Source organism: Molossus molossus, unplaced genomic scaffold (genome assembly GCF_014108415.1).
Source record: "Molossus molossus isolate mMolMol1 unplaced genomic scaffold, mMolMol1.p scaffold_m16_p_11, whole genome shotgun sequence".
Classification (NCBI taxonomy): Eukaryota; Metazoa; Chordata; class Mammalia; order Chiroptera; family Molossidae; genus Molossus; species Molossus molossus.
In genome coordinates, this window is record NW_023425346.1 from 43,417,191 (window position 1) to 43,442,884 (window position 25,694).

The 25,694-nt window shown below is 38.3% G+C and overlaps 1 protein-coding gene across 18 annotated transcripts in view; it reads left to right on the forward strand.

The window, feature by feature from the left end:
* SLC4A10 (solute carrier family 4 member 10) overlaps positions 1 to 25,694 on the forward strand; it is a 276,010-nt gene that overhangs the window by 115,943 nt on the left and 134,373 nt on the right. For all 18 annotated transcript variants that reach the window (XM_036253310.1, XM_036253298.1, XM_036253312.1 and 15 more), the window contains exons 3-4: positions 20,605 to 20,751; positions 23,347 to 23,485. In XM_036253310.1, coding sequence (XP_036109203.1) covers positions 20,605 to 20,751; positions 23,347 to 23,485 — 286 coding nt within the window. The remainder of the gene's footprint in view (positions 1 to 20,604; positions 20,752 to 23,346; positions 23,486 to 25,694) is intronic.

Consider the following 25,694-nt stretch of genomic DNA (forward strand, 5'->3'; position numbering starts at 1 on the left):
TACTTATTTATTGCCATTTTTGTTTAGTGTGGTTCTATTTTTCTTCCCATTTCTACTGCTAATTACAGCAGTCCTTTTAACATTTCTTGCAGTGCTGGTTTGGTGCTAATGTATTCCCTTAGCTTTTTTTTTCCTGGGAAGCTCTTTATTTGATCTTCTATTTTGAATGATAGCCTTGCTGGGTAGAGTAGTCTTGGATTCAGATTCTTGTTTTTCATGACTTTGATTACTTCATGCCATTCTCTTCTGGCCTGTAGTGTTTCTTGTGAGAAGTCAGCTGAGAGCCTTATGGGGTTCCCTTTGTAGGTTACCTGTTGCTTATCTCTTGCTGCTTTTAGGATTCTCTCTTTGTCTTTAATTTGTGGCATTTTAATTACTATGTGTCTTGGTGTGGGCCTGTTTGGGTTCTTCTTACTTGGGACTCTCTGTGCTTCTTGAACTTGAATGCCTTCTTCCTTCACCAAATTAGGGAAGTTTTCTCTCACTATTTTTTTGAATATATTCTCTATCCCTTGCTCCTTTTCTTCTTCTTCGGGGACTCCTATGATGCGAATATTATTACGTTTCCAGTTGTCCCATAGTTCTCTTAAGCTGTCTTCCTGTTTTTTAATCGTTTTTTCCTTTTGTTTTTCTGATTGGTTGATTTTTTCTACCCTGTCTTCTAATTCACTGATCCGGTCCTCAGCTTCCCCTACTCTGCTTTGTAAACCTTCCAATGTGTTTTTCATTTCGGATATGTCATTTTTTATCTCTTCTTGTTGGTTTTTAATTTCCATTTGGCTTATTTTCAGTGTCTCTATGTCCTTACTCATGCTGTTCAGCTTCCTCAAGATCATGGCTCTGAATTCTAGCTCTGTTAACATGCCTAATTGCTCCACATTGATCTCATCTTCGGTGGAGGTGTCTTGCTCTTTCATTTGGCTTCTGTTTCTGTGTTTCACCATTTTAGCTATCACTGTGGGCTTTGGAGCCTCTCAAGTTCTCCCTGTGGGTGTTGGTGTTCTGCTGTTTGTGGCTCCCTCTCCTGTGTTTAGATGAGCGAGGGAGGACTCGCGTTGAACACCACTGTCAAGTCTTACTTTCCTGGTTAAAGTTGCCAGCCCAAGAAACGTACTGTTATCCTCTAGCTTTTTGCCTGGAGGCTAGCAGTCTAGGTTAATTGATGAGTTTTGGGTTGTCAGTTGATTGAAAAACTCCCTCTGGTGCTCAGCCAAGGGGCTTTCAGGAGGGTGGGGCAGATGCTGGTTGTTAGTGAGCCTCAATTAGCACTTCAATGGCCCACAGGGTGGGGTTGGATCTCCGAGGGAGGGGCTGCTGCCTCTCCCCAGAGCCCTGGGAAGGAGCAATGTGGCCACCGTCCTGAGTGGCTGCACTCAGCCAGAGCTCTGAGCGTCCTCCAAACCCCGAGTGTCCCGACACAGTTCCAGTCCAGTCCGCCCTCCCTCCGCCGGAGCCCAAGGTGAGTGGCTGTGGCTGTTTCAGCCTCTGTCCCGGCTGCGCTGTGGGGCCGCCTGGGAGTGTAACCCGCGGGCGCCGCTTATAGCTGAGGCCGCTGCCGAGCTGCCGACCGTGCGCTCCCAGCCCCGTCTCGCGCCTTCGCAAGCCTACCGGGCTGGAGTCAGTGTCCCTCGTTGTATGGTCCTCGCAAGCTGCTTTTCTGTTGCTTTTTCCTGTCGATTTGTCTGTGTTATAGTTGTAATTCCACAGTTTGGTTCTGGGAGACGGTCTGTGTAGCTCAGTTCACTCCGCCGCCATTTTTCGGTTCCCTTTTTCTTTTTTAATTTGCTGCTCTATTTGGGTGTTTTTCTTTACCTGGTCTTCTAAGTTGCTTATTCATTCTTCAGCTTTTTCTAATCTAATATTGAACCCTTCTAAGGTGTTTTTCATAACAGCTATGTCATTCTTTATTTCCTCTTGATTTTTATGCATAGCTTCTACCTCTTTATGTGTAGCTTCTACCTCTTTTTGTAAGCTGAAGTAGTTCCCAGTGAGTTCTTCATAATTCTTATTAAGTTGCTTGCAGTTCTCACCAAATTGTTTGAGCACCCTTAAAATCATTGCTTTGAATTCTTTATCTGACAGGTTGCTTTCTTCCATTTTATGTATTTCTTTTTCTAGTGATTCCTCTTTTTCCTTCCTTTGGTTGTTGTTTCTTTGTCTTCCCATTTTACCCATCTGGTAGCTCTAGACCCGGTGAGGGATGTTTGGATGTGTAGGCAGCTCACTGTATATCAAATAAGGCTACTGTGCCTCCCAGACTGTTCTGTTGCATGTTGCCTCTTGCCTGCTGTGGATCTTGGAGGACTGACTACTGGGGGCTGGTATTGGTGTATCCTGGTAGGTGCTGTTGCTGGATTGCATGGTCCCCTCTGAAGCTGTGTTTCCCGCTGGTCACTGGTCACCTGTAGCTCTATTGCTCAGGTCCTGCTGAAGCCACACTCCCTGCCTGCACCTTCCGTGGCTGGGTCACACAGGACCATCTGAGGCCCTGGCTCTGCACCACTCTTGTGGGCTGCTGGGTCGCACAGGTCCCTCTAGATCACCAGCTTCCCACCACTCTTGTGGGATGCTGGGTCACACAGGTCCCTATGGATCCCTGGCTTGCCACTGCTTTTGTGAGCAGCTGTGTTGCACAGGCCTCTGTGGAGCCCCAGGTCCCACTGCTGGTGGCTGAGGAGTGCTGCTGCCCAGTGGGGCTCAGCTCCTGCTCAGCCTTTGCTGTAGTTTTTGGGGATGGTTCTCTGCTGCTGGCCTGTGCTTCTGTTGCCTGGGGATGGATGTCTGCTCCCAGTCTCTGTTGCTGAGGGTACTGTGGGGGTTGATGCTGGGCTCCCTGCAGTTTCCGGCACCTTGACAGCTCCTCTACTGTGCATGATCTGTGTTGACACAGGGTGTCCACTGGTCTGATGGTGCCAAGTGCACTGGTGGGCTCAGGTTGCTGGGCCCTAGCAGCTCCCACTGTCTCCCCTCAGGGAAGACCCAGGATCTTCCCAAAATTGTAGGACCTCCCCGCTGCGGCGCAGCGAGAATCGCCCTGAAGAGCCGCTTTCTGCGGTAGCCGGCTGCTCCTGTTCACAGCACAGGGTCCTTCTGCTCTGCGTCTCTGCACGAGTTTGGTCGTCCACCTTCAAGTCCACTCACCCTCTCTCACACACTAGTTCACTCTCTCATACACCCTCCTTCCCTCTGGTCCTGCTCGCTGCCATCTCAAATCTCCCAATTTTCACTTGCTACTCTCAGTGAAAATGAACTGAACTTCAGATTCATTCATTCTTCCAGCTGTCTATTGAGTACCTATTATTAAGTACCAGACACTATTCCAGGTACTAGTAATAGGTCAGTGAAATATAAAAGATAAAACTATGGACCTTATGTACTAGATTTACCCCTCAAGGTTGATCTCAACAAACATTTAACACTGGACACCCTGGACTATTACTGTAGTTTCAGTTTCTTCTGTCACCAGCTAGAAGTCTGGGAGCACCCAAGGATTTGGGGCAATGTAGGTTGCAATAGTTATGTGACTACTTACCATCATATGGTGCAAGGCCTTATCCACTAAAGGTATTGATACTTCATAATTTATTTGTACAGTGTTATCCAGTTAGCCACACAACCTCCTCATCCACATACACACATAACCAAAAACCTGCCTTGAGCCTTGTGTTAAACTTCTTAGTAACCCAAGTCTTCAATTTTCCTTATTGTAAAGGCACACATGTGTTCCCTTTCTCCACTCAGGGTAGGTTCCTTAGTAGCTAAGCGACTCTGTCAGAAAGGTCGTTAGCATCAGTCATATGATGGGCATAGATCCAACAGTGTGTGCTCACACACCCTTTGTAATCTGGTGGCTGCTGTTGATTTTGGGAAATGGGCCAGAGTCTTTTCCAAGTGGTTGTATTTCCTCCAGATGGGGATGGAAGTGGGGAAATATTATCCATTGCTGCTTGTCTTTATTTAGGGTACCATACTCCTTCAGAAATGGTTTAGTGACTTTAAATTTCAAAGCAAAGCAATTTGGGTTTAGCTTCTCTTTTTCCTAATAGACTCATTGGGTCTTATGTAAATCGGAGAATGAAAATGGATACAGGAGGGAGGATGCCTCCTAATTTCATTTTCCAACATCTTAGCTCTATGCTTTTTCCTCACTCAAAATAATTATTTTATATTCTTCAATCAGAGATGGGTACTTACTCAATATCCACCTAATTACAGAACTGCACAAATGGATCCTTCTTTCAGGTAAATTGATCAGATCGCCTCTCAGTGCAGAAAATTGTCAACAACCTAAAAAAAAAAGGAAAGAAAAATTAAGAAGTTTTATCTTTATATTTCCATATTTGCACTAAGCAATGGTGTACTGATACCCCCCACTCCACCCCACGCTCAACATCCCCTCTACAACCTTGATTTGTGCATAGCATTTGTCAATTTTCATGGTTAGACACTTTTTCTGAGGGTGACTGCACATCTCCAAAGAATTTTCATTGAACACAGGAAGAGATGTGTCCAATGAACCAGTGTAAGCCAGCTTCAGGTAGAGTGCAAGTCATTGGTTTCTCCCAAAATTTCCCATAAAAAAACTGAAAAACGAGGAACATAGTTTCTCCATGTCAGTATAAATCCATGTTTATTGACATGAATGTTTAAGGAAATAATAATTCTGTTTACTTCCTAGTAAAGACAGGCTTAATATGTTAATACATGTCTCTGGACTCTCTATGTTCCTGCACCTCCCTTCACAAGGCCCACTATCTCAACTTCACTTGCCAATACAAATCCTATTCCTTAAAGTCCGTTCTCCTCCTATGAGCCAGTGTTTGAATTTTTCAGCCTACTGCAGCATAAAATGCTGTATAAAGGGGTTAAGATTTGTTTTCATTGATTTATTCAAGAAACACTTCCTGGGCTCTTAATATGGCAGGTACTGAAAATATAAACACGATTAAACAGACCATATTGCTACCTATAGATCTTATTACAGGCATTCTATACCTGATGATATCAGTAGTTATTTTAGTTGAAATTTTGTGGTTTTATTAGGAAGTATAAGGTGTAAGGGAGTATATACTCATGGTTATATGGAATGAAGCTAAACATATTATAGAACTGATTGCATGCTGACATAAGAATTCCTAGAAGCAACAGAGGGAAAATCCAAAGCCCAAGTAGTTGCCAGGCTTTTGTTTCTGTCACATTTGCTGATGTCCCATAGGTTAAAACAAGTCACATAGCCAAGCCCAGATTCAATGGTTGGAAGAATAGATTCTACTTATGATGGGAGAAGCTGTTGAAATATCGTGGCCATTAAAAAAAAAATCTACCACACTATCTACTTCTTATATGCAAACATCTATACAGGAGTGCCAAGTGTTTTTCATCTTTGCTTTCAGATGTTTTGTTTTATTTCTTTAGTTTCACAGTTGAATTTCACAACTGTCTTCATGTAAATTTGTTTTTCTGCTCAACAACTCTTCAGTTTTTCCATGCAAGCCTTTGTGTTCTTAATTACCATAATTCCCAGAATAAGCCATTTTCTACATGTGCACATGTCTTTCGAATAATATAATGCAAAACGAAATCTGGAAAATGTTACAGTTCTACATTTTTGCTCTTTTCCTGACCTATTTTCCTGATGCAAAGTGGCAGGGCTGTTCAGAATTCAGAATTTAGTTAAAATGGGGTTGGGGCGGTAAGAGTACCACTTTCTCCCTCATATTCTTTTTTTTTTTTTTTTAGTATCCTAGGACATATGTTGATCTCTTTTGCTCTTCTTCCTTGCAAAATAAAACAAAACATAAGTGTTTTAAAATAATAGTGAAATCGCAAGCTTCTGTCATGATAAAAATAGATACCCTATCTCACCTTATTTATTCCCCTGCTCTAACATCCCTAAAAACTGCTCCTTTTTTTTTATTTTTTTTTTATTTTTTTTTTATTTTTATTGCTCACACTATCTTCTTTTTCTAGATTTCCCACTCTTCAGCTAATCCAAAACCTACATACTTTGACCCAACTCAGGTCTTACCTTCTTCATGAAACTTGCTTGCCCAGGTTATCCTTGATTTCACTCTGTTATAAACTCCTGCAGAATTTAATGCTTGGTACTAACATTAGCTTTAATGCAGATTGGTATTTTTTATGGCTTTTGTTTTTATTTAAATTTGTATTACAGTGATACCTCGGTTCTCGAACATAATTCGTTCCAGGAGGACGGTCGAGAACCGAATTGTTCGAGAACCGAAGCAATGACACCCAATAGGAAAGCGTGACTCCACAAAGCGTGACTCTCTCTCTGCACTCACACTGATGATGCAAGCAAGGCGCGCTGGGCTGAATGAACGCCATTCGGCTCAACTCGGCTCATCTCGGAAGTTCGAGTTCCAAATATTTGTTCGGATTCCGATACAAAAGTTTCTCGAATCTCCATTTGGTCGAAAACCGAGGCGTTCGAGGACCGAGGTATCACTGTATTCTCTGCCGTTTCCTTTGGATTTGAGTCCTTAACAATTGGCTGGTTGTCCTTTTTAAGTGCAGGCATCATATCCTAGAAGCATTCCGTGTTATCTTGTTTCTTGACTCATTTGAACTGGAAGCCTCTCCTTGAGTGCGGCAGGTGTTCAGCCTCAAGTTTTCTTATAACCTAGCAAAACCGAGAGTGTTCCTGCCCTTTTTCCTTGGAAAATACATATTGTTAGGATTCATTCATTTATTCAAGAAATGTTGAGGCTTACAATGTTTCAAGAGTTAAAAAGTAATAATAATGACACTGCATCCCAAGTTGTTTTGCTCAAGACAGTAGTATATACTTATAGGAAATAACATTTTTGAAAAGATGTCATGGTACCCTCAAAACAATTGTTTTTAATTTTTGTTTTTTAAACTATGGCATTTTTGGTGAGCAACTTGAGCACTTTCAAGATGTCTATTTTATATATAGAATAGCCACGGTGATGTGGCCTTTGTTTGTATTGATTACAAACCCGACCCTAGGGTCCAGTGACTATGACCAGCACCAGCGTTTGACATTCCTTTTCTTTCAGCAAAACAACTCAAGAAACAACAGTGCAGGAGCCTAATAGTGTCTCTGCTTTACACACACACAGCCATTCACACCCTCTTGGTCTCTTTCTCGCTATTGCTTTTTCTCAGTGGAGAATTTGTGTTTGACGTAGAGTTCTTTGATATATTATGATAAATGATGCCCTATTGTGTTTTCTGTCTGTGAGAGTCTCCATGGAATTAAAGATCACATGCTTAGCTTAATGTATTTGACCTTTTCCCATGATTGACACATCTAAATAAAATGGTTGTAGCAACTCACTAATTATGCAGCAGCTGTGTTGTGTTTGTTGCATGGAAAACACGCCCAGTAGATGGCTTGACTCTTTCCCTGCCAGCTACATAAAAGAGAATAGTTTATTGGTATTGTCATTAATCACAGTAAAATTCCTTTCCATTCGCAAATGCATCTCTTCCCTTGTGCATTTTGTAAACAGTATACTGTGACCACAACCACATCAAGGGTTGTTTCACTACTGGTACTTCTTATCTAATGAAAATATTTACAATAATTCTGGTCCTGCTCAGCAAGATAATAGCCATACAATTTGAGTATCAAACTCCAGGATTTGTTAGCAAGATTTGTGCTCAAAAAGCAGTGTTATCTTTAATGAACCCTTTATTTTTCTAAAGGGAAAATTGTATTTTTCCTTAACTGACACACAGGAAAATTCTGAATAATTTATAGTTTTTCTGTGCTTATCTAAAAAATTTTTTTTCTCTTGGTATTGCTACTTCATTTTCCCTAATATTTTCAAAATATATTCATATTTCAATGATCTGTATTTTTATTGCTTTTTGGGTTTTTAACATGATACAAAGTTAATTTGTTGAATGTTTTGACTAATTTAAAAACTAATCATTTGAAAGGATTTCTTTTTTAAACTAAGTTTTTCCCTTTATTTATCATGAATTAAAAATTATTCCTATATAATCTTGAAAAATAATTTAGAATAGGTTTAATAAATGCCAAGTCATTTCAAAATAATGACGTTTGTCACTAAGTTTCTTGAATTTTTCTTATTCTCAAGTGATATCTATGAGAATAGAAAATTCAATTTTGGATATGATATTTAAGGAAAAATTATGGTAATATTAACCTGGAAACATTATTTACTAATTGTTTTCCACAGGATCTGGTGATTTTCTAGTTCCTTAGGCCAGGATTATTACGGTTGAGATTAGAAAAGTCATCAGTATAGAAAGAAGCAGGAAGATAATGAAATAGGACAAAAAAATTTTATTTTGCCTTCGTATTCATTTAAGACACTGAAGGTGAAGAGAATGAAGGGGAAGGAGAAATGTGAGTGTCTACTATATTATTGGCATCATGTTCAATAAGGGGAAATGTGAGTGTCTACTATGTTGTAAGCATCATGTTCAATACTTTTTGTCTATTGTATTATCTCATACAATCTTTGTAGAAAACTCCTAAACTCATTGATGTTTTTAATGTCTGTATTTATTCATTTTTCCCCAAAAGCAAACATGAAGTTTTGGGGTCAGAGGCAGACTATTATTGTTACTTACAGCAATAGCCACATTGGGCTCCATGTCCCATTCTTCCCTTTCAGGAGGAACTGATGAGGAACAGATGGTTATTTATACAGGAGGGGAGCCCTAAAATTATGACCAGGGAATCTATACAGAAATTGCTACATGGCTGTCTTCTTTCTTGAGAAAAGGAGAGAAATCTTTTCTCCCTTATGTAAATAAATCTCATGAAAAGAAGGGGAAGGCTTCCCATTTAAACCATTTGGAATATAAACCTGTAGCTCTGGGACTTCATTGTCTTTGAAATGTAAACACGTAAATCGGGGAGATGTGTCTATATCTCTTTGAAGATTTCTATTCAGTCAGTCTTTAACTTCCAAAGTTTGTGCTTTAACCCAGGTCCACTATTCTTTGTGTTACAAGTTTCTAAGCAGGCAGAAACATGAAAATATTTTCTCTATGGCTTTAGAGCCATAAATTGTGGTCGTTTCAATACTGTTGCTATGAAATTGTGGCCATTAGCTTTGTTTTCATTCTCAAGTTTAGTAATGTGTTTACCAGCATAGTGCATTATTATATCTGTTATTTATATTTTTTACTTAAAATATCATCTCTATTTATACAAAGGTTTATATACTCGGGAGATGGCAGTGGGCAGCACCTGAGGGAGGGTGAGGGTGTGAGAGAGTGAGCAAGTGTGTGAGAGAGTGTGAGTGGACATGAAGGTGGACGACCAAACCCAAGCAGCTCAGAGACATGGAACAGAAGGTTCCTGTGCTGTGCATGGGAGCAGCCGGCTACCGTGGTAAGCGGCCCCCTTCAGGGCGCTTCTTCCTGCACCGCAGGGAGGTCCCAACATTTTGGAAGATCCTGGGTCTTCCCTGAGAGAGGCAGGAATGGCTAGAGCCCAGCAACCTGAGCCCACCAGCGCACCTGGCACCACTGGACCAGTGGACACACTGTGTCAACACAGACCAGTGCACAGTAGTGGAGCTCCCAAGGTGCCAGTCGCAGAAGCCACAGACAGCCCGGAGTCCAGCACCATCCCCCAAAGTAGCAGCCTGATCAGAGTCAAGATATGCCTCCAGTAACAGAGGTTGGGGAGCAGACATCCATCCCCAGGCAACAGAAGCACAGACCAGCAGCTGAGACCCATCCCCAAAAACTACAACAAAAACTGAGAAGCAGTTGAGCCCCATGGGGCAGCAGCACTCCCCAGCTGCCAGCACTGGGACCTGGGGCACCACAGAGGCCTGTGCAGTCTAGTAGCTCATAAGAGTAGTGGGAGGCCAGAGCCCTAGAGAGACTGGTGCTATCCAGCTGCCTGCCCACAGGACCTGCAGGGTGCAGGGGCACCAGAGAGGCCTGTGTGACCCAGCAGATACTGTGTGATCTAGTTACCCTTGGGACCTGCACAGTGCTGCAGCACCAGAGAGGCCTGTGTGACCCAGCAGGGACTGCGCAATCTAGTTACCCACGGGGTCTGTGGGGTGCTGAAGCATTAGAGAGTCCTGTGCAATCCAGCAGGGATTGTGCCATCCAGTTACCCTTGGGACCAGCGTGGTATTGAAGCACCAGAGAGCCCTGTGCAGTGCAGCAGCCCATGACATAGGCATAGAGCCAGGTCCCCAAAGGGACTCTGCGATCCAGTAACCTGCAGGACCTGCAGGGTGCTGGGGCACCAGGAAGGCCTGTGCAACCCAGCTGCACACAAGATTGGCCTAGAGGATGTGAAATTGGAGGTGGAGTGAATAGAAACTACATAGATGATCACCCAGGACCAAACGGGAATTACAACAAAAATAAAGACAAATCCTTGGAAAAAAGCAACAGAAAAGCAGAAGGACAGGACCATATAACCAGGGACACTAAACACCAGGGTTACATTCCAAGGCACTGAGTAACTGAGACTACTAGCCACCAGGAAAAGGCTAGAGGATAACTGAACCTTTCCTGGGCTTGCAAATCTACCCAGGAAAGTAAGACTTGACAGTGGAGTTTAACGTGGGCCCAACCAGGCTCATCCAAACCCAGTAGAGGGAGCCACAAACAGCAGAACACCAACACCCACAGGGAAAATTTGGCAGGCTCCAAAACCCATTGAGATAGCCAAAATGGTGAAAAAAAAACACAAATACCAAATGAAAGGACAAGAGAACTCTATCGAAGATGAGATAAATGAAATGCATCTAAGCAAATTATCAGAGGTAGAGGTCAGAACCATCATCTTGAGGAAGCTCAACAGCATGAGTAAGAACATCAGCACCATGAATAAAGATATAGAAACATTGAAAACCAACCAAGTGGAAATAAAGAATGACATAGCAGAAATTATGAACAAATTGGAAGGACTAACCAGTAGAGTAGAGGAAACTGAGGACTAGATCAATGAATTAGAAGAAAGGGTAGAAAAAATTCAACCAATCAGAAAACCAGAAGGAAAAATACAATTAGAAAACAGGAAGACAGCTTAAAAGACTATGTGACAACTGGAAACATAATAATATTCGCATCATAGGAGTCCCTGAAGAGGAAGAAAATGGGCAAGGGTTAGATAATATATTTGAAGAAATAGTGACAGAAACTTTCCTAATTTGGTGAGGGAAGAAGACATTCAAGTTCAAGAAGCACTGAGAGCCCCAAGTAAGAAGAACCCAAAAAGGCGCACACCAAGACACATAGTAATTGAAATGCCAAAAATTAAATACAAAGAGAGAATCCTAAAGGCAGCAAGAGATAAGCAACAGGTTACCTACAAAGGAAACCCCATAAGGCTCTCTGCTGACTTCTCAACAGAAACACTAGAGGCCAGAAGGGAGTGGCATGAAGTAATCAAGGTCATGAAAAATAACAATCTGAATCCAAGACTACTCTATCCAGCAAGGCTATCATTCAAAATAGAAGGTCAAATAAAGAGCTTTCCAGACAAAAAAGGCTAAGGGAATATATTAACACCAAACCAGCAATGCAAGATATGCTCAAAGGACTGCTGTAATTAGTAGAAGAAATAGGAAGAAAAATAGAAACACACTAAACAAAAATGGCAATAAATAAGTACATATCAATAATCACCTTAAATGTAAATGGATTGAATGCTCCCATAAAAAGACACAGAGTAGCTGATTGGATAAGAAAGCATGACTCATCTATATGTTGTTTACAAGAGAGCCACCTCACAAAAAAAGACTCACATAGGTTGAAAGTGAAGGGATGGAAAAAAATCTTTCAAGCAAATGGAAATAAAAAAAATTTTAAAAAGCTGGAGTAGCAACACTCATATCTGATAAAGTAGATTTCAAAATGAAGGCCATAACTAGAGACAAAGAAGCGCACCACATAATATTGAAAGTATCTATCCAACAGGAAGATATAACCTTGGTAAACATATATGCACCCAATTTAGGAGCACCAACATATATTAAAAATCTTTTGGAGAATTTCAAAGGAGAAATCGACAGCAATACAATCATAGCAGGGGACTTCAATACCCCAATGACATCACTGGATAGATATTCTAGAAAAAAAATTAACAAGGAAACACAGACTCTAAATGAAGCCCTAGATCAAATGGATTTAATAGATATCTACCGAGAATTACACCCCAAAAGCACAGAATTTACATTCTTCTCAAGTGCACATGCGACATTCTCAAAGATAGACCACATTTTAGGGCACAAACTAAGTCTCTACAAGTTCAAGAAGATTGAAATCATATCAGGCATCTTCTCAGATCACCATACATGACTCTAGAAAGCAATATCAACAAGAACATGTGAAGACATTTGAAAACATGGAGGCTAAATAGCATGTTATTGAATAATGAATGGGTTACCATGGAGATCAAGGAAGAAATTAAAAACTTCCTGGAAACCAAAGAAAATGAACACACAACAACAAAATTTATGGGATGCAGCGAAAGCAGTTCTGAGAGGGAAGTTCATAGCACTACAGGCCTACCTCAAGAAGCAAGAAAAATTTCTAATTGACTGTCTAACCTCACAACTTAAAGAATTAGCAAATAAACAGAAAGAAAACCCCAGAGCAAGTAGAAGGAAGGAAATAGGAAAGATCAGAGCAGAAATAAATGACATAAAGACCAAAAAACAATTCAAAGGATCAATGAAACAAAGAGCTGGTTTTTCGAAAAAATAAACAAGATTGATGGACCCTTAGCTAGACTCACCAAGAAACAAAGAGAGAGAACCCAGATACACAAAATCAGAAATGAAAGAGGAGAAATAATAACTGACACCACAGACATACAAAGGATTGTTAACAGATATTATGAACAATTATACGACAACAAATTCGACAATCTAAGCAAAATGGATCAATTTCTAGAAACACATAGTCTCCCAAAACTGAACTGGGAAGAGATAGAAAACTTGACCATACCAATAACAATAAAAAAATTTGAAGACGTAATCAAGACTCTCCAAGCAAACAAACACCCAGGCCTGGACAGCTTCACGGAGGAGTTTTACCAAACTTTCAAAGAAGAACTAATACCCATTCTCCTCAAACTATTTCAAAAAATCAAGAAAAAGGAAGACTTCCAAACTCGTTTTATGAGACCAGCATAATTCTAACTCCAAAACCAGAAAAAGACACTACAAAGAAAGAAAACTACAGGCCAATATCCCTGATAAACACAGATGCCAAAATCCTGAACAAAATACCAGCAAATTGAATCCAGCAATACATCAAAAAAATTATTCACCATGACCAAGTGGGATTCATCCCAGGGATGCAAGGATGGTACAATATTCGCAAATCAAGAAATGTGATACACCACATAAACAAAATGAAAGATAAAAATCATATGATCATATCAATAGATGCTGAAAAAGCATTTGACAAAATCCAGCACCCATTTCTGATAAAAAAGGCTCAGCAATGTGGGAATAGAGGGATCATATCTTGACATAATAAAGGCCATATATGAAAGACCTGCAGCCAACATCATACTCAGTGGTCAAAAACTAAAAGCATTTCCCTTAAGAACAGGAACAATATAAGGATGCCCACTCTTGCCACTCTTATTTAACATAGTACTGGAAGTCTTAGCCACCGCAATCAGACAGGAAGAAAAAATAAAAGGGATCCCAATGGGAAAGGAGGAAGTGAAATTGTCATTATTTGCAGATGACATGATATTATATGTAGAAAACCCCAAGGACTCCATCAAAAATTTACTAGACTTAGTAAATGAATTTGGCAAAGTAGCAGGATACAAAATTAATGTCAAGAAATCAATGGCATTCTTATACACCAATAATTAACTCACAGAAAGAGAAACTAAAAAAAAAAAAATTCCATTTACCATCACGGCAAAAAAATTAAGATACCTAGGAATAAACTTAACCTAAGAAATAAAAGACATATTTGCAGAAATCTACAGGTCATTAAAAAAAGAAATAGAGGAAGATATAAAAAGTGGAAGCACATACCTTGTTCATGGATTGGAAGAATTAACATCATTAAAATATCCATACTACCCAAAGCAATCTATAGATTCATTGCAATCTCCATCAAAATACCAACGACATACTTCACAGAACTAGAACAAATACTTCAAAAGTTTATATGGAACAAAAAAGACCTCGAATAGCAACAGCAATCTTGAAAGAAAAGAACAAAGTAGGAGGGATCACATTACCAGATTTCAGGTTATACTACAAAGCCACTGTAATCAGAATTGCTTTGTACTGGCACAAGAACAGGCATATGGGCCAGTGGAACAGAACAGAGAACCCAGAAGTGGACCCACGGCAATATGCTCAATTAATATTTGACAAAGGTGGCAAGAGCATACAGTGGAGTAAAGACAGCCTCTTTAATAAATGGTGTTGGGGAAATTGGACAGCTACATGCAAAAAAAATAAAATAAAACTAGACCATCAACTTACACCCTACACAAGAATAAACTCAAAATGAATAAAAAGACTTCAATGTGACTCATGAATCCATAAAAATTCTAGAAGAAACTGTAGGCAACAAAATTTCAGACATCATACGCAGCAGAATTTTCACTGATACATCACCTAAGGCAACAGAAACAAAGACGAAAATGAACACATGGGACTACATCAAACTAAAAAGCTTCTGCACAGCAAAAGATACAATCATCAAAATGAAAAGGCAACCTACTGTATGGGAGAGCATAATTGCCAATGATATATCAGATAAGGGGTTAATTTCCAAATTATATAGAGTGTTCATACAACTCAACAAAAGGAAAACAAAGAACCCAATTAAAAAATGGGCGAGGAACTAAATAGACACCTCTCCAAACAGGACATACAAATGGCTAAGAGACATATGAAGAAATGTTCAACATCACTAATCATCAGAGAGATGCAAATTAAAACAACTGTGAGGTATCATCTCACACTTGTCAGAATGGCCGCCATCAACAAATCATCAAACAACAGGTGTTGGCGAGGGTGTGGAGAAAAGGGGACTCTAGTACACTGCTGGTGGAAATGCAGACTGGTGTAGCCACTATGGAAAACAATATGGTGTTACCTCAAAAAATTAAAAATTGAACTTCCATTTGACCCAGTGATCCCACTTAAAGGAATATACCCTAAGAAGCCCGAAACATCGATCAGAAAGAATATATGTACCCCACGTTCATAGCAGCACTATTTACAATAGCTAAGATCTGGAAACAGCCCAAGTGTCCATCAGTAGACAAATGGATAAAAAAGCTTTGGTACATATACACAATGGAGTACTATGCAGCTGTAAGAAGGAAAGATCTCTTATCCTTTGAGACAACATGGAGGTGCCTGGAAAGTATTATCCTAAGCGAAACAAGCCAAACAGAGAAAGACAAGTATCATATGATCTCACTTATTTGTGGAATATAATGAACATTACAGTATGAGGAATGGGGTAGTCCCAGAGAAGTGGAAGTGGGGTACAGACTGACAATCCCCAGAAGAGGGGGTGGTGGGGGAGAGACAAACCTCAGAACTTATATTGATGTGTGCATGAACAATGGACATGGACAACAAAGCTGGGGATGGGTGAGGAGGGAGGTGGAGGGAGTAATCAGTGGGGAGAAAAGGAGAAACATCTGTAATAAAAATAAAATAAAATAAATAAATAAATAAATAAATAAATAAATAAATAAAGTTCAATGAAAAAATATTTATTATTATTTTTTTTCTTTTTATCCTCACCCGAGGACATTTTCCCATTTTTTTTGTTCAGGTAGAGTGGGAGGGAGAGAGAGGAACAGAGAGAGATAGAAACACCAACGTGAAAGGAACACATCGAGCGGCTGCCACCCGCACGACCGACCAGGGCCGGGGACAAACTGCAACCGAAGTACATGCCCTTAGCGGGAACCGAACCCGGGTCTCTCAGGACCACAGGCCGATGCTCTAACCGCTGAGCCAAACCAGCCAGGGCAATATTTATATTCTCAATAAAAATTTATTGAGCATCAAAAACTATCAAGCACTGTTCTAGCTAGTTGGAATGTATTAGTGAATAAATCAAAGATCCCTGCATTTCTTAAATTTAAAAAGTTTTAGGGGAAACTAGAAGTTGAACATTCAACATTATAAGTATTTTACATGGTAAGTAAGTAAAAAAAAAAAAAAATAGAGGAGAATGAGGGGCATGAAGGGTCAGAGAGTCTAGGATGTTGGTGTTGAGTGTAGGCTTCCCTGAGAAGCTGAAATATGAGTAAAGACTTGAAGGAGGTGAGGCATCAGCCAAGTAGGAATAATATTTCAGGGATTGAATAACGATAGTATGGTAAGTGCCAGGGTGGCAGTGAGCACAGCCCGGAGGCCATATGGCTGGAATGAGGAAGGGTGAGGGGGAGTGAGGGGGACATCAGCGGGAGAGGATATCCGAGTTAACAGGATTGCAGTGTGCAGCTCACAGAGGGTCGTGTAAAGCATTAGGAATCCCTTGGTCTTTTCTCTGAGTGAACTGGGGTAACATTAGAAGGTTTAGTTGAGGAATGACATCATCTAACTTGGTTTTAAGAGGACTGCCCTGGCTGCTGCTGTGTTAGAACAGGCTGTAGGGTCTAAAGATATACACAAAAAGACCTGATAGGAGGCTATTGCAAAAGTGCAGGTTGTGTATGATGTGACCCTGACCAGAGTGGTGAAGTGACTTAATAGGTGGAATAATTCTGGATGTATTTTGAAAGTTGTCCCAACAGATTTCCCAGTGGATTGGTTGTGGGCTTAAAAAAAGAAGGATCTTAAATGTTTCCAAGGTTTTTGGTCTGAGCAAGTAAAAAAATGTTTTGTTGTCAACTGAGATGGACAGGATTGTGGGATTGGGGTCAGAGCAGATTAGTTCAGTCCTGAATGTGTTGATTTTAAGATGTCTTTTGGACCTGTCTTGGAGATGTCAGTTAAGCAGTTGGATATGCCAGTTTGGAGTTTGGAAAAGGCTTGTGCTGAAGATACAAAATTGGGAGCTGCCCAAATATAAGTGGTATTAGAGGCAAATTTAAGTTTGTGGGGCCTGAAATTTATGCAATTTTGAGGGTACTTGGAGTAAAAGAATTCAAAATTTGAATATAAATTAGGTACAGAGGTGAATAGTTTAGAATGAAAAAAATATTAAACAAATACTTATTTGAAACCATAAAAGCACAAAATTATAACATTCAGAGAAATAGCATATATTTAACTGCCTGACAAACCTGTGTAATACACTTTCTCCTACACTTTTGAGCTCTAATGTCAAACATTTCAAAATATTATTTTCTTTTGAGAATATGAATAATTAATCCAGTCTTGATCATGATTAAATTTTATTTCTATTCATGATAGTCTAGAAAGTTTTCTTGCATCTTTACAACTTATTTATAACTTCATGCACAATTACAAGACGGTCTTGAAATTTAAGAAAATGTCTCTCAAGCTTCTTACATATATGACCTGTAAGATTTGGAATACTTTTCCAGAAACTAACTCTGGCTCTGCACAATTGAAACCTTGCTTCTTCTCCGTTCCCCACATACTTCCAGATTGCGACACCTCTGCATGTTGTGACACTTCAGCCTTGAGCCTTTGTGTCTCAATGTTAGGTGAGTTGGGCAGGGACGATACTAGTAGCTATTCCTACTCCAGCATAGCTGACAATAACTCAAGTGTGGGAGTGACTGCAAATCACATAATGTGTTCCATTTGAATCAACTTAAGTTTATGTCCAACTCTGTTTCCTCTCCATTTCCCAAAATGTGTACACTCAAGTGCTCCCCATCATGAAGGTGTCTTATATTCATAAATTCTCCTAAAGTCTATGGCCATAAGATCACAGTGCTAGCCCTCTCCCCACTTACATGCATCTTACTCACTGACACAAATATTCCCTGTTTATTTATGCTTTTGCTTTCTCATAAAATAAATTTCACTGTAGCTATTTAGTGCGATGAGTAGCTATGAATCTTGACCTTTTTAATTAAAAGGCTTTATTTTTTAAAGCAGTTTTAGGTTTGCAGAGATTGTGCAGAATGTACGAAGTTATATGCTCCTTTCTACATAATTTCCTCTATCATTGATGAACCAATATTAATAGATTATTATTAACTAAAGTTCTTAGTTTACAGTAGGATTCATTCTTTGTTTTGTATATTTCTATGGGTTTTGACAAATGTGTAGTATAATCTACCCACCATTACAGTATCATACAGGCTAGTGTAATGTCTCTAAAAGTGCCCTGCATTCTACCTGTTTGTCCCTAACCCCTAACCCTGAATCCCTGGAAGCCTCTTGTATTTTTACTGCCTCTCTAGTTTTACTTTTTCCAGAATGTCATATAGTTGGAATTCCATAGTATATAGCTTTTTCACTGGATTCTTTCACTTAGAAATATGCATTTTTGTTTTTTCTATGTCTTTTTGTGGTTGATAGTTTCATTCTTTTGATTGCTGAAGAATATTCCATTGTATGAATGTATCACAGTTACTCATTTACCTGTTAAAAGACATCTTGATTGTTTCCCATTTTTGACCATTATCAATAAAACAGCTATAAACAATTTTGTGCAGGCTTTTGTGTGAACATTGGTTTCTAACTGACTGGGACAAATACTAATAAGTGAATTAGGTATTGAGATTAAAATCTACACAGAACTTTATATTAACTCAAAATGGATCATAGGCCTAAATGTAAAAACAAAAAATTGTAGAACTTGTAGAACATGACATAGGACAAACTCTAGGTGACCTTGAGTTTGGTGATGACTTTTTACATACAACATAAAAGCTCAATCCATGAAAGAAAAATGGATCAATTAGACATCTTTAAAATTAAAACTTCGCTTTTGTGAAAGACACTGTTATAAGAAGGAAAAGACAACCCACAGAGTGGGAGAATAAACTCTAAAGGACATGTTTTATAAATGACTATTATCTAAAATATACAAAGATGTAAAATAAATTAAAAGTAAAAATAATTTAAAAAGTAATAATATATACCAAAAAAACCTCTTAAATTCAGCAATGAGAAATAAACAATCCAATTATAAAATAGGAAAATATCTGAACAGACATCTCACCAAAGAAGCTATATATATGGTAAATAAGCCTGTGAAAGAACACTCAACATCAAATGTCATTGGGGAACTGCAAATTAAAACAATAAGGGTACCACTACACACCAATTAGCATGGCTAAAATCCAAAACACTGCCAAACCAAATGCTAGCAAGGATGTGGTACAACAGGAACTCTCATACATTGCTGGTTGGAATGCAAAATGGTATAGCACTTTGGAAGATAATCTGTAGTTTCTAACAAAGGTAGACATCATTTATCATATGATCCAGCAATTACACTCATAGTTATTTACCTAAATGTGTCTTGACTTTTTAACTAGCCTTGCAAGATTCTGCCTCAGAAAATGTCTTCAGCCTGTTCTTGTATTTAATATCTTCAAGCCATCAGTTCGACTGTGTTTCTTGGTATCTTCTTCTTACCTGATTAAGTTGGGATATGGTTTCAGATTGTTTATTTAGCCTTGACTTGGCAACTTCTTAGGATGTTACTTCTGGCAATGGCCCATTAGATTCACATTCCACAAACAATGGCAAAATTCACTGTACCCAACCAACAAGGCCCTCCGGACTTTCCAGCAAGTCCCATGGTGCCCCTTACCTTTGTTTGTCTGGAAATGATTGTCTTAATCAGCAATTATTAGAAACCATAGCAGTCTTTAAGGTTTAGCATAAGTACCATCTCCCTATAAAGCTTTTATTTGCAACTCTAGAAAATATTCACTGTCTAAACATCCTCAGTTTTTATGTTTTCCCCCATCCACTCAAAATGCTCTCAGGAAGGTTACAGATAAACTTTAATTCCAAAATGTATTGGCTAATTTTTAGTCTTAATCTTGATATTTGCTCCCTCCTTGAAACTCTTCTTTTTAAATTTTTAAAAATTATGACATGAAGCATGCATACAGAAAAGCACAGAAAGTTTATGTATAGTTAATAAATATTTGTAAAGCAAAAACTTGTATCAAAAAATAGAACATTTCTAGCATTGTAGAAGCTCCTCATGTGACTCTCCCCTGTCATAACTCCTCCTCTCCTTTAATCAGCAATTGTTAGAAACCAGGTAACAATTATTCTGACTTGTATATCACTCTTTTCCTGTGTATATATCCTTGAATAGTTTTTCAATTTCTAAAGCTTTATAAGGGAACTCAATAGTATGTTTGTGAGATTCATGTATATTGTTGTGCACATCTATAGGTTTCTTTATTTTTTAAATTTCCGTTGTATCCCATTGTATGAATACACCCTGCTTTATTTATATATTCTCTTCATGGATTTTTGGGTTGTTTTGAGTGTTTTGTCTTTATAATCAGTGCTGCTTCAGAAATGTTTGTGACAGACCTGTGGTATATCAAAATACAGTGCCAAGCTCTAAGATTTATTCACACCATAAACAAAAACTATGTGCTGGATTGAATTGAATTGAGTTTCTATTAGCATGTAAATTATCATCTTCTGTGATATGGAATAATTTAGAGTTTAATTTGTGCTTTTACTTCTGATAAAGGTCATCGGACACTATTTATTGGAGTTCATGTGCCCCTGGGAGGAAGAAAAAGCCATCGACGTCATAGGCATCGTGGTCACAAACACAGAAAGAGAGACAGAGAGAGAGATTCGGGATTAGAGGATGGAAGGGAGTCACCTTCTTTTGGTAAGAATTGCCTCGTTTTTATTAAATTTGTGACTATAATAATATTATACTTTTTTGTACAATTCAAATTAGCAGTAATACCTCATTGTCATAAAATTGTTTTACTTTTCTAAAATATGTGGTGTTGGACAGATTGGGGAAACGTGGGAGAGAGAAAGCTTGATCTTTATTTTTCTCTTGGGCATCTGCTTTGTGAAGGTGAGAATTAGATTTGTGATTGAGGAAATATGCTTAAGTAGTAAAACTTAGTTTTATAAACTCTTGATATTTATACAAATAATAGTCATTGCTCTAAGTAGTTTAAAACTCCAGGGGATGTGCTTTATTAAGTTCCCACTTATATGGCTAATCTGCCCAAATTTAATTCTTAAGATGAGAAATTTCTACTATTTTTTAATATTCTTCCTTTGAAAGTAGATACAGAATATCAATGTACAGTGACATGGTAGTTGTTAACAATTCTGCGAGCCACAGGAGCCTGTGTACACAACCAAGAATCAGGCTTTCAGTTTCTTGACCTTCCCATCTCCTGTGACCGTCTCCTTCACTGCACCCAGCTCACCTGCTCACCTAGGATTCCTCCACGTCTGAAGTCACTAATGCACTCACCTTGCTCTCTTACCACAGCTTCTCTTCTTATTTGCTTGCACAACTACTTGATCGCTCTACTTTTTTCTATCCATGTAATAATCTTTACTTATTTCCTTATCCTACTCTGTCTGATTTCATAGCTTGTAATTTTAGTAATACTTTTGCTAATATTCTATATATCTTAGGTCCCTGTTATAGTTTTATTCATACCTTCACCCTCACTTTAAAATCCATACTAATGTTGGGTTTCCTCCCTTCCTCCCCAAGTAGGCATGCTCTATGGGACATCGTCATTCAACAGGGCAGATTGTAACCATTTAAACTCATGACTTAAGTGGAGTTTCAACACCTCTTCTCAATTCTATTGCATGTCTCTGAGTTTTTAGAAGATGAATTTTCTTAACTTTCATCATTCTCCAACATTCCCCTTTTCATCATCATTTAGCAGATGCTTTGTACTTCAGAAAGAAAATGTATCACCAGAAAAAACTCACTCAACTTTCTTCCTATTAAATATATAGACCTATAGGCTTATATCTGCAACTTTCCTTTTTGCCCTTTTTAATACAATAAGGGAGTTGTTGTTGTTGTTGTTTTTCATTATGTTTATTTCTTATTCTCTACCACCTGGAAACTTATACAGTTTGTAATCTAAATGATCTCTTTCTCTCAACTGGATTGTTCTCATCATCTTTTAAATGTGATAGAATGTCTTCTATTTTAAATAGTTCCCCAACTTCCCTCACACCAACATAACCCAGTTCAACTGTATTCAGATATAAAGTAAGTTAATGGCATATGAAGTTTAGGGTAACAATTCTATTTGTAAAGCAAAGAAAATATTTGCAAATCACATGTTCAACAAAACTTGTATCAAGAATCTATAAAGAGCTCTCAAAACTCAACAACCAACCCAATTAAAAATAGACAAAATATTTCAGCAGACATGTCACAAAGAAGACATATGGATGACAGGTAAACACATGACAAACTGTCAGCAGTAGACACGAGAGAGGTAAAGGAGTGCTACATTGAGATATCACTAGATAGAATGGCTAAGGAACAATTGACACCATGTGCTGATTAAGATGCGGAACAAGTGCAGCTCTCATACGTTGCTGCTGGGACGCACACTCTGGAAGGCAGTTTGTCAGTTTCATAAGTTAAACTCCTAGGTAGGATTACCCAGAGATATATAGACATATGTTCAACTAAAAAACCCACAGAAGAATACTTATCACAGTTCTATTCATAATTGCCCCGAACTGGAACCAACCTAAGTATCCTTCAGCAAATGGATGTACTGTGTACATTTCTTAAGCAAACTGTGTACATTTCTACAGTGGACTATTACTCAACAGTAAAAAGAGTGAACTGTTGATACACTTAGTGACACAGATACATTTCAAAATCTCGAAGGCTTTATGCTAAGGGAATACTACAACCTCAAAAAGTTATATATCATATTTTTCCACTTACATGACATTTTGGTAAAGGAAAAACTAGAAGCAGTGGAGACCAGATTAACATAGCTAGGGGTTGAGGGAGGGCTTTGGTGTGACTACAAAGAAATATCACAAAGGAGTTTTTGGTGAGTTATATTCAGCATAGTTTTAGTGTAAGTAAATTTTATCGTAGTCTAGTCTTCTGAAAATTTCCATAAAATATAGCATGTATGATGAGAGATGTGTGTATGTGTTTGTGACAGAGAAATAGAAGTAGTTTTCATGAGTGTTATAAATAATCCAAAATAATCATCACATTTGATTTGATTTTTGATAATATCTATACATTATGTACTTACTATTTTACATATTTATGCTCCTAAATTATGCTAAACTTAACGTTATGCTAAATTTAGTTTTAATTACCCAAGTTTACTTTAGATGAGTGTTGTAGTGGAGGCAGGGAGGCATGAGTTTGGAGTGGTGATGAGGGAGGTGACCGAGACATTTTAAGCTTGAAGTCATGGTAATGCATGTTCATGTCTCTGATTTTCCATAGACACCCCATCACAGCGGGTACAGTTTATTCTTGGAACTGAGGACGATGACGAGGAACACATTCCTCATGACCTTTTCACAGAACTGGATGAGATTTGCTGGCGTGAAGGTGAGGATGCTGAGTGGCGAGAAACAGCCAGGTGAGGATTTTTGTTGAAGGGTGAATACATACTAAAGAATTTTCATGCTGTTAGAAAAACATTCTACTGCCCTGATTTTGCAAGTATCCATGAGTGATGCTAATTTCTGAAATTGCTCATCTGGCCTGGGCATATCTTATAATGGGGTGTGGGTCAGAATGAACTCTGAAGGCAGTAATTATAGTAAATAGTGACTCAGAGCCAACAGCAGCTGCAGTCTTAAAGAAAAACAGTAGCATAATTTGTGTGTCATCAGGAAAACAATAGAAATCTAAAAGTAATTTCTTTCTTTCTTTTTGATTGCTGGCTTGTGCCCAGACTGGTGATATTATATGAGAATTGAATGAAGGGGCTTTTTAAAAGGAAGGGCAAACATTATAAAAGCCTTTAGGTATAGTCCTAGATTTATATACTATTTGGTGAGGATAAAAACATTTTGTAATGTGTTTCTAGGATATGTATACATTCAAACACAGTGATTTTTCAAAATAACTTTCTAAAATTTACCTTTTTCTGTCATTTGTAATCAATATTTCTATATTGCCATATAGTTGATGAATTGCTATAAAGGAGTAGTAAACTAAATTTTACGATTACTTTTTATTTATTCTTGCTCATGGACTCACTTACATAACAAACATTTATGAAGTCCCTATCATATTCCAGGTGTAATGGATATAGAACAATGACAAAAACTTAAAATTTGCCTTGAACAATCTCACAGTCTAACTTGGGGATTTAGACAAGTAAACACAGTTGTAAATGGTCTATAATGAATGCTGTGATACAGGTGTGCACAAGAAATTGTGGGCACTCCTAGGATTGTCACTTACCCTCTGCTTCCCAAATTTTGTTGTGAATACAAATCACATGGAATCTAGTGGAAATGTAGATTTAGTAGGCCTCAGGCATAGTGTCAGATTCTAACAATCTTCCAGGTGGTGTCACGCCAATGTTTTTGGGTTGAGGGCCATATTTTGAATAGCAAGGATTTAAACCACAAGGGTGAGAGAGGAAATCAAAATAGCTTCCCAGTATCACTTAAAAATATATTTGGACCATTTTTTTTTTTTTTTTATCCTCACCTGAGGATATTTTTCCAATTTTTGTACAGATAGAGCGGGAGGGAGAGAGAGAGAGAAACATTTACGTGAAGGGACACATCGAGTGGCTGCCACCCACACGACCAACCAGAGCCGGGGACAAACTGCAACCAAAGTACGTGCCTTTAGCGGGAACCGAACCCGGGTCTCTCCGGACCGCAGGCCGACGCTCTAACCGCTGAGCCAAACTGGCCAGGGCCATTTTTCATGTTATCAATACAGATTTACATCTTATAATGACGGCATTACATTTAATTATATGGATGAACTTTCATTTATTTATTTAGCCAGTCTTGGTGATTTAAGTTGTCTTATTTCTGTATGTATGTATATATGTACGTATATATGTATGTATGATTCTATGTTTGTATGTATTTATTTATTTATTTTGCTATAATCATTGATGCAGTGATTATTTACTCATGTATTTGGCATTATTTTGTAGGTATTTATATGTAGGGTGAATTTCCAACAGTGGAACTTATGTACCAAAGAGCAAACTTTGGAAGATATTGAAAAATTGTCATCATAAATTGTTTTGGTAATTAATACTTTAATTAACATTGTATGAGAGTGCTTATTTTGCCCAAATCATTGCCACACTAAATCATAAAACTTTATTGTTATAGATGAAAAATAAAGCTCATTGTTATAATTCGCATTTTTAATATTATTAGTAAGATTGAACATCTTTTCATATGTTTTTTATCAATTAATTTATTTTAGAGGGAAGAAGGTAGAGAGAGAGAGGAAAAAAAAAACAAAACATCGATTTGCTGTTGCACTTATTTATGCATTCATTGGTTGATTCTTGTATGTACTCTGACCTGGGATCAAACCAGAAACCTTGACATATAGTGATGACACTCTAACCAAATGAGCTACCCAGCCAGGGCCTCATATGTTTATATTTTATTTCTGTGAACTAATTGCTTCTTTTCTTTACCCATTTTATGTAAAACCATTATTTTCTTTATTTGCTTTTTAATACCTAAAATTGATGGGATATTCTGTGTGAATTACCTATTAAGTTAAACATTTACAAAATCAATCCATTTCCTTATGATGCCTTCTATTACAATATTTTAAATATAAAACCAAATTTG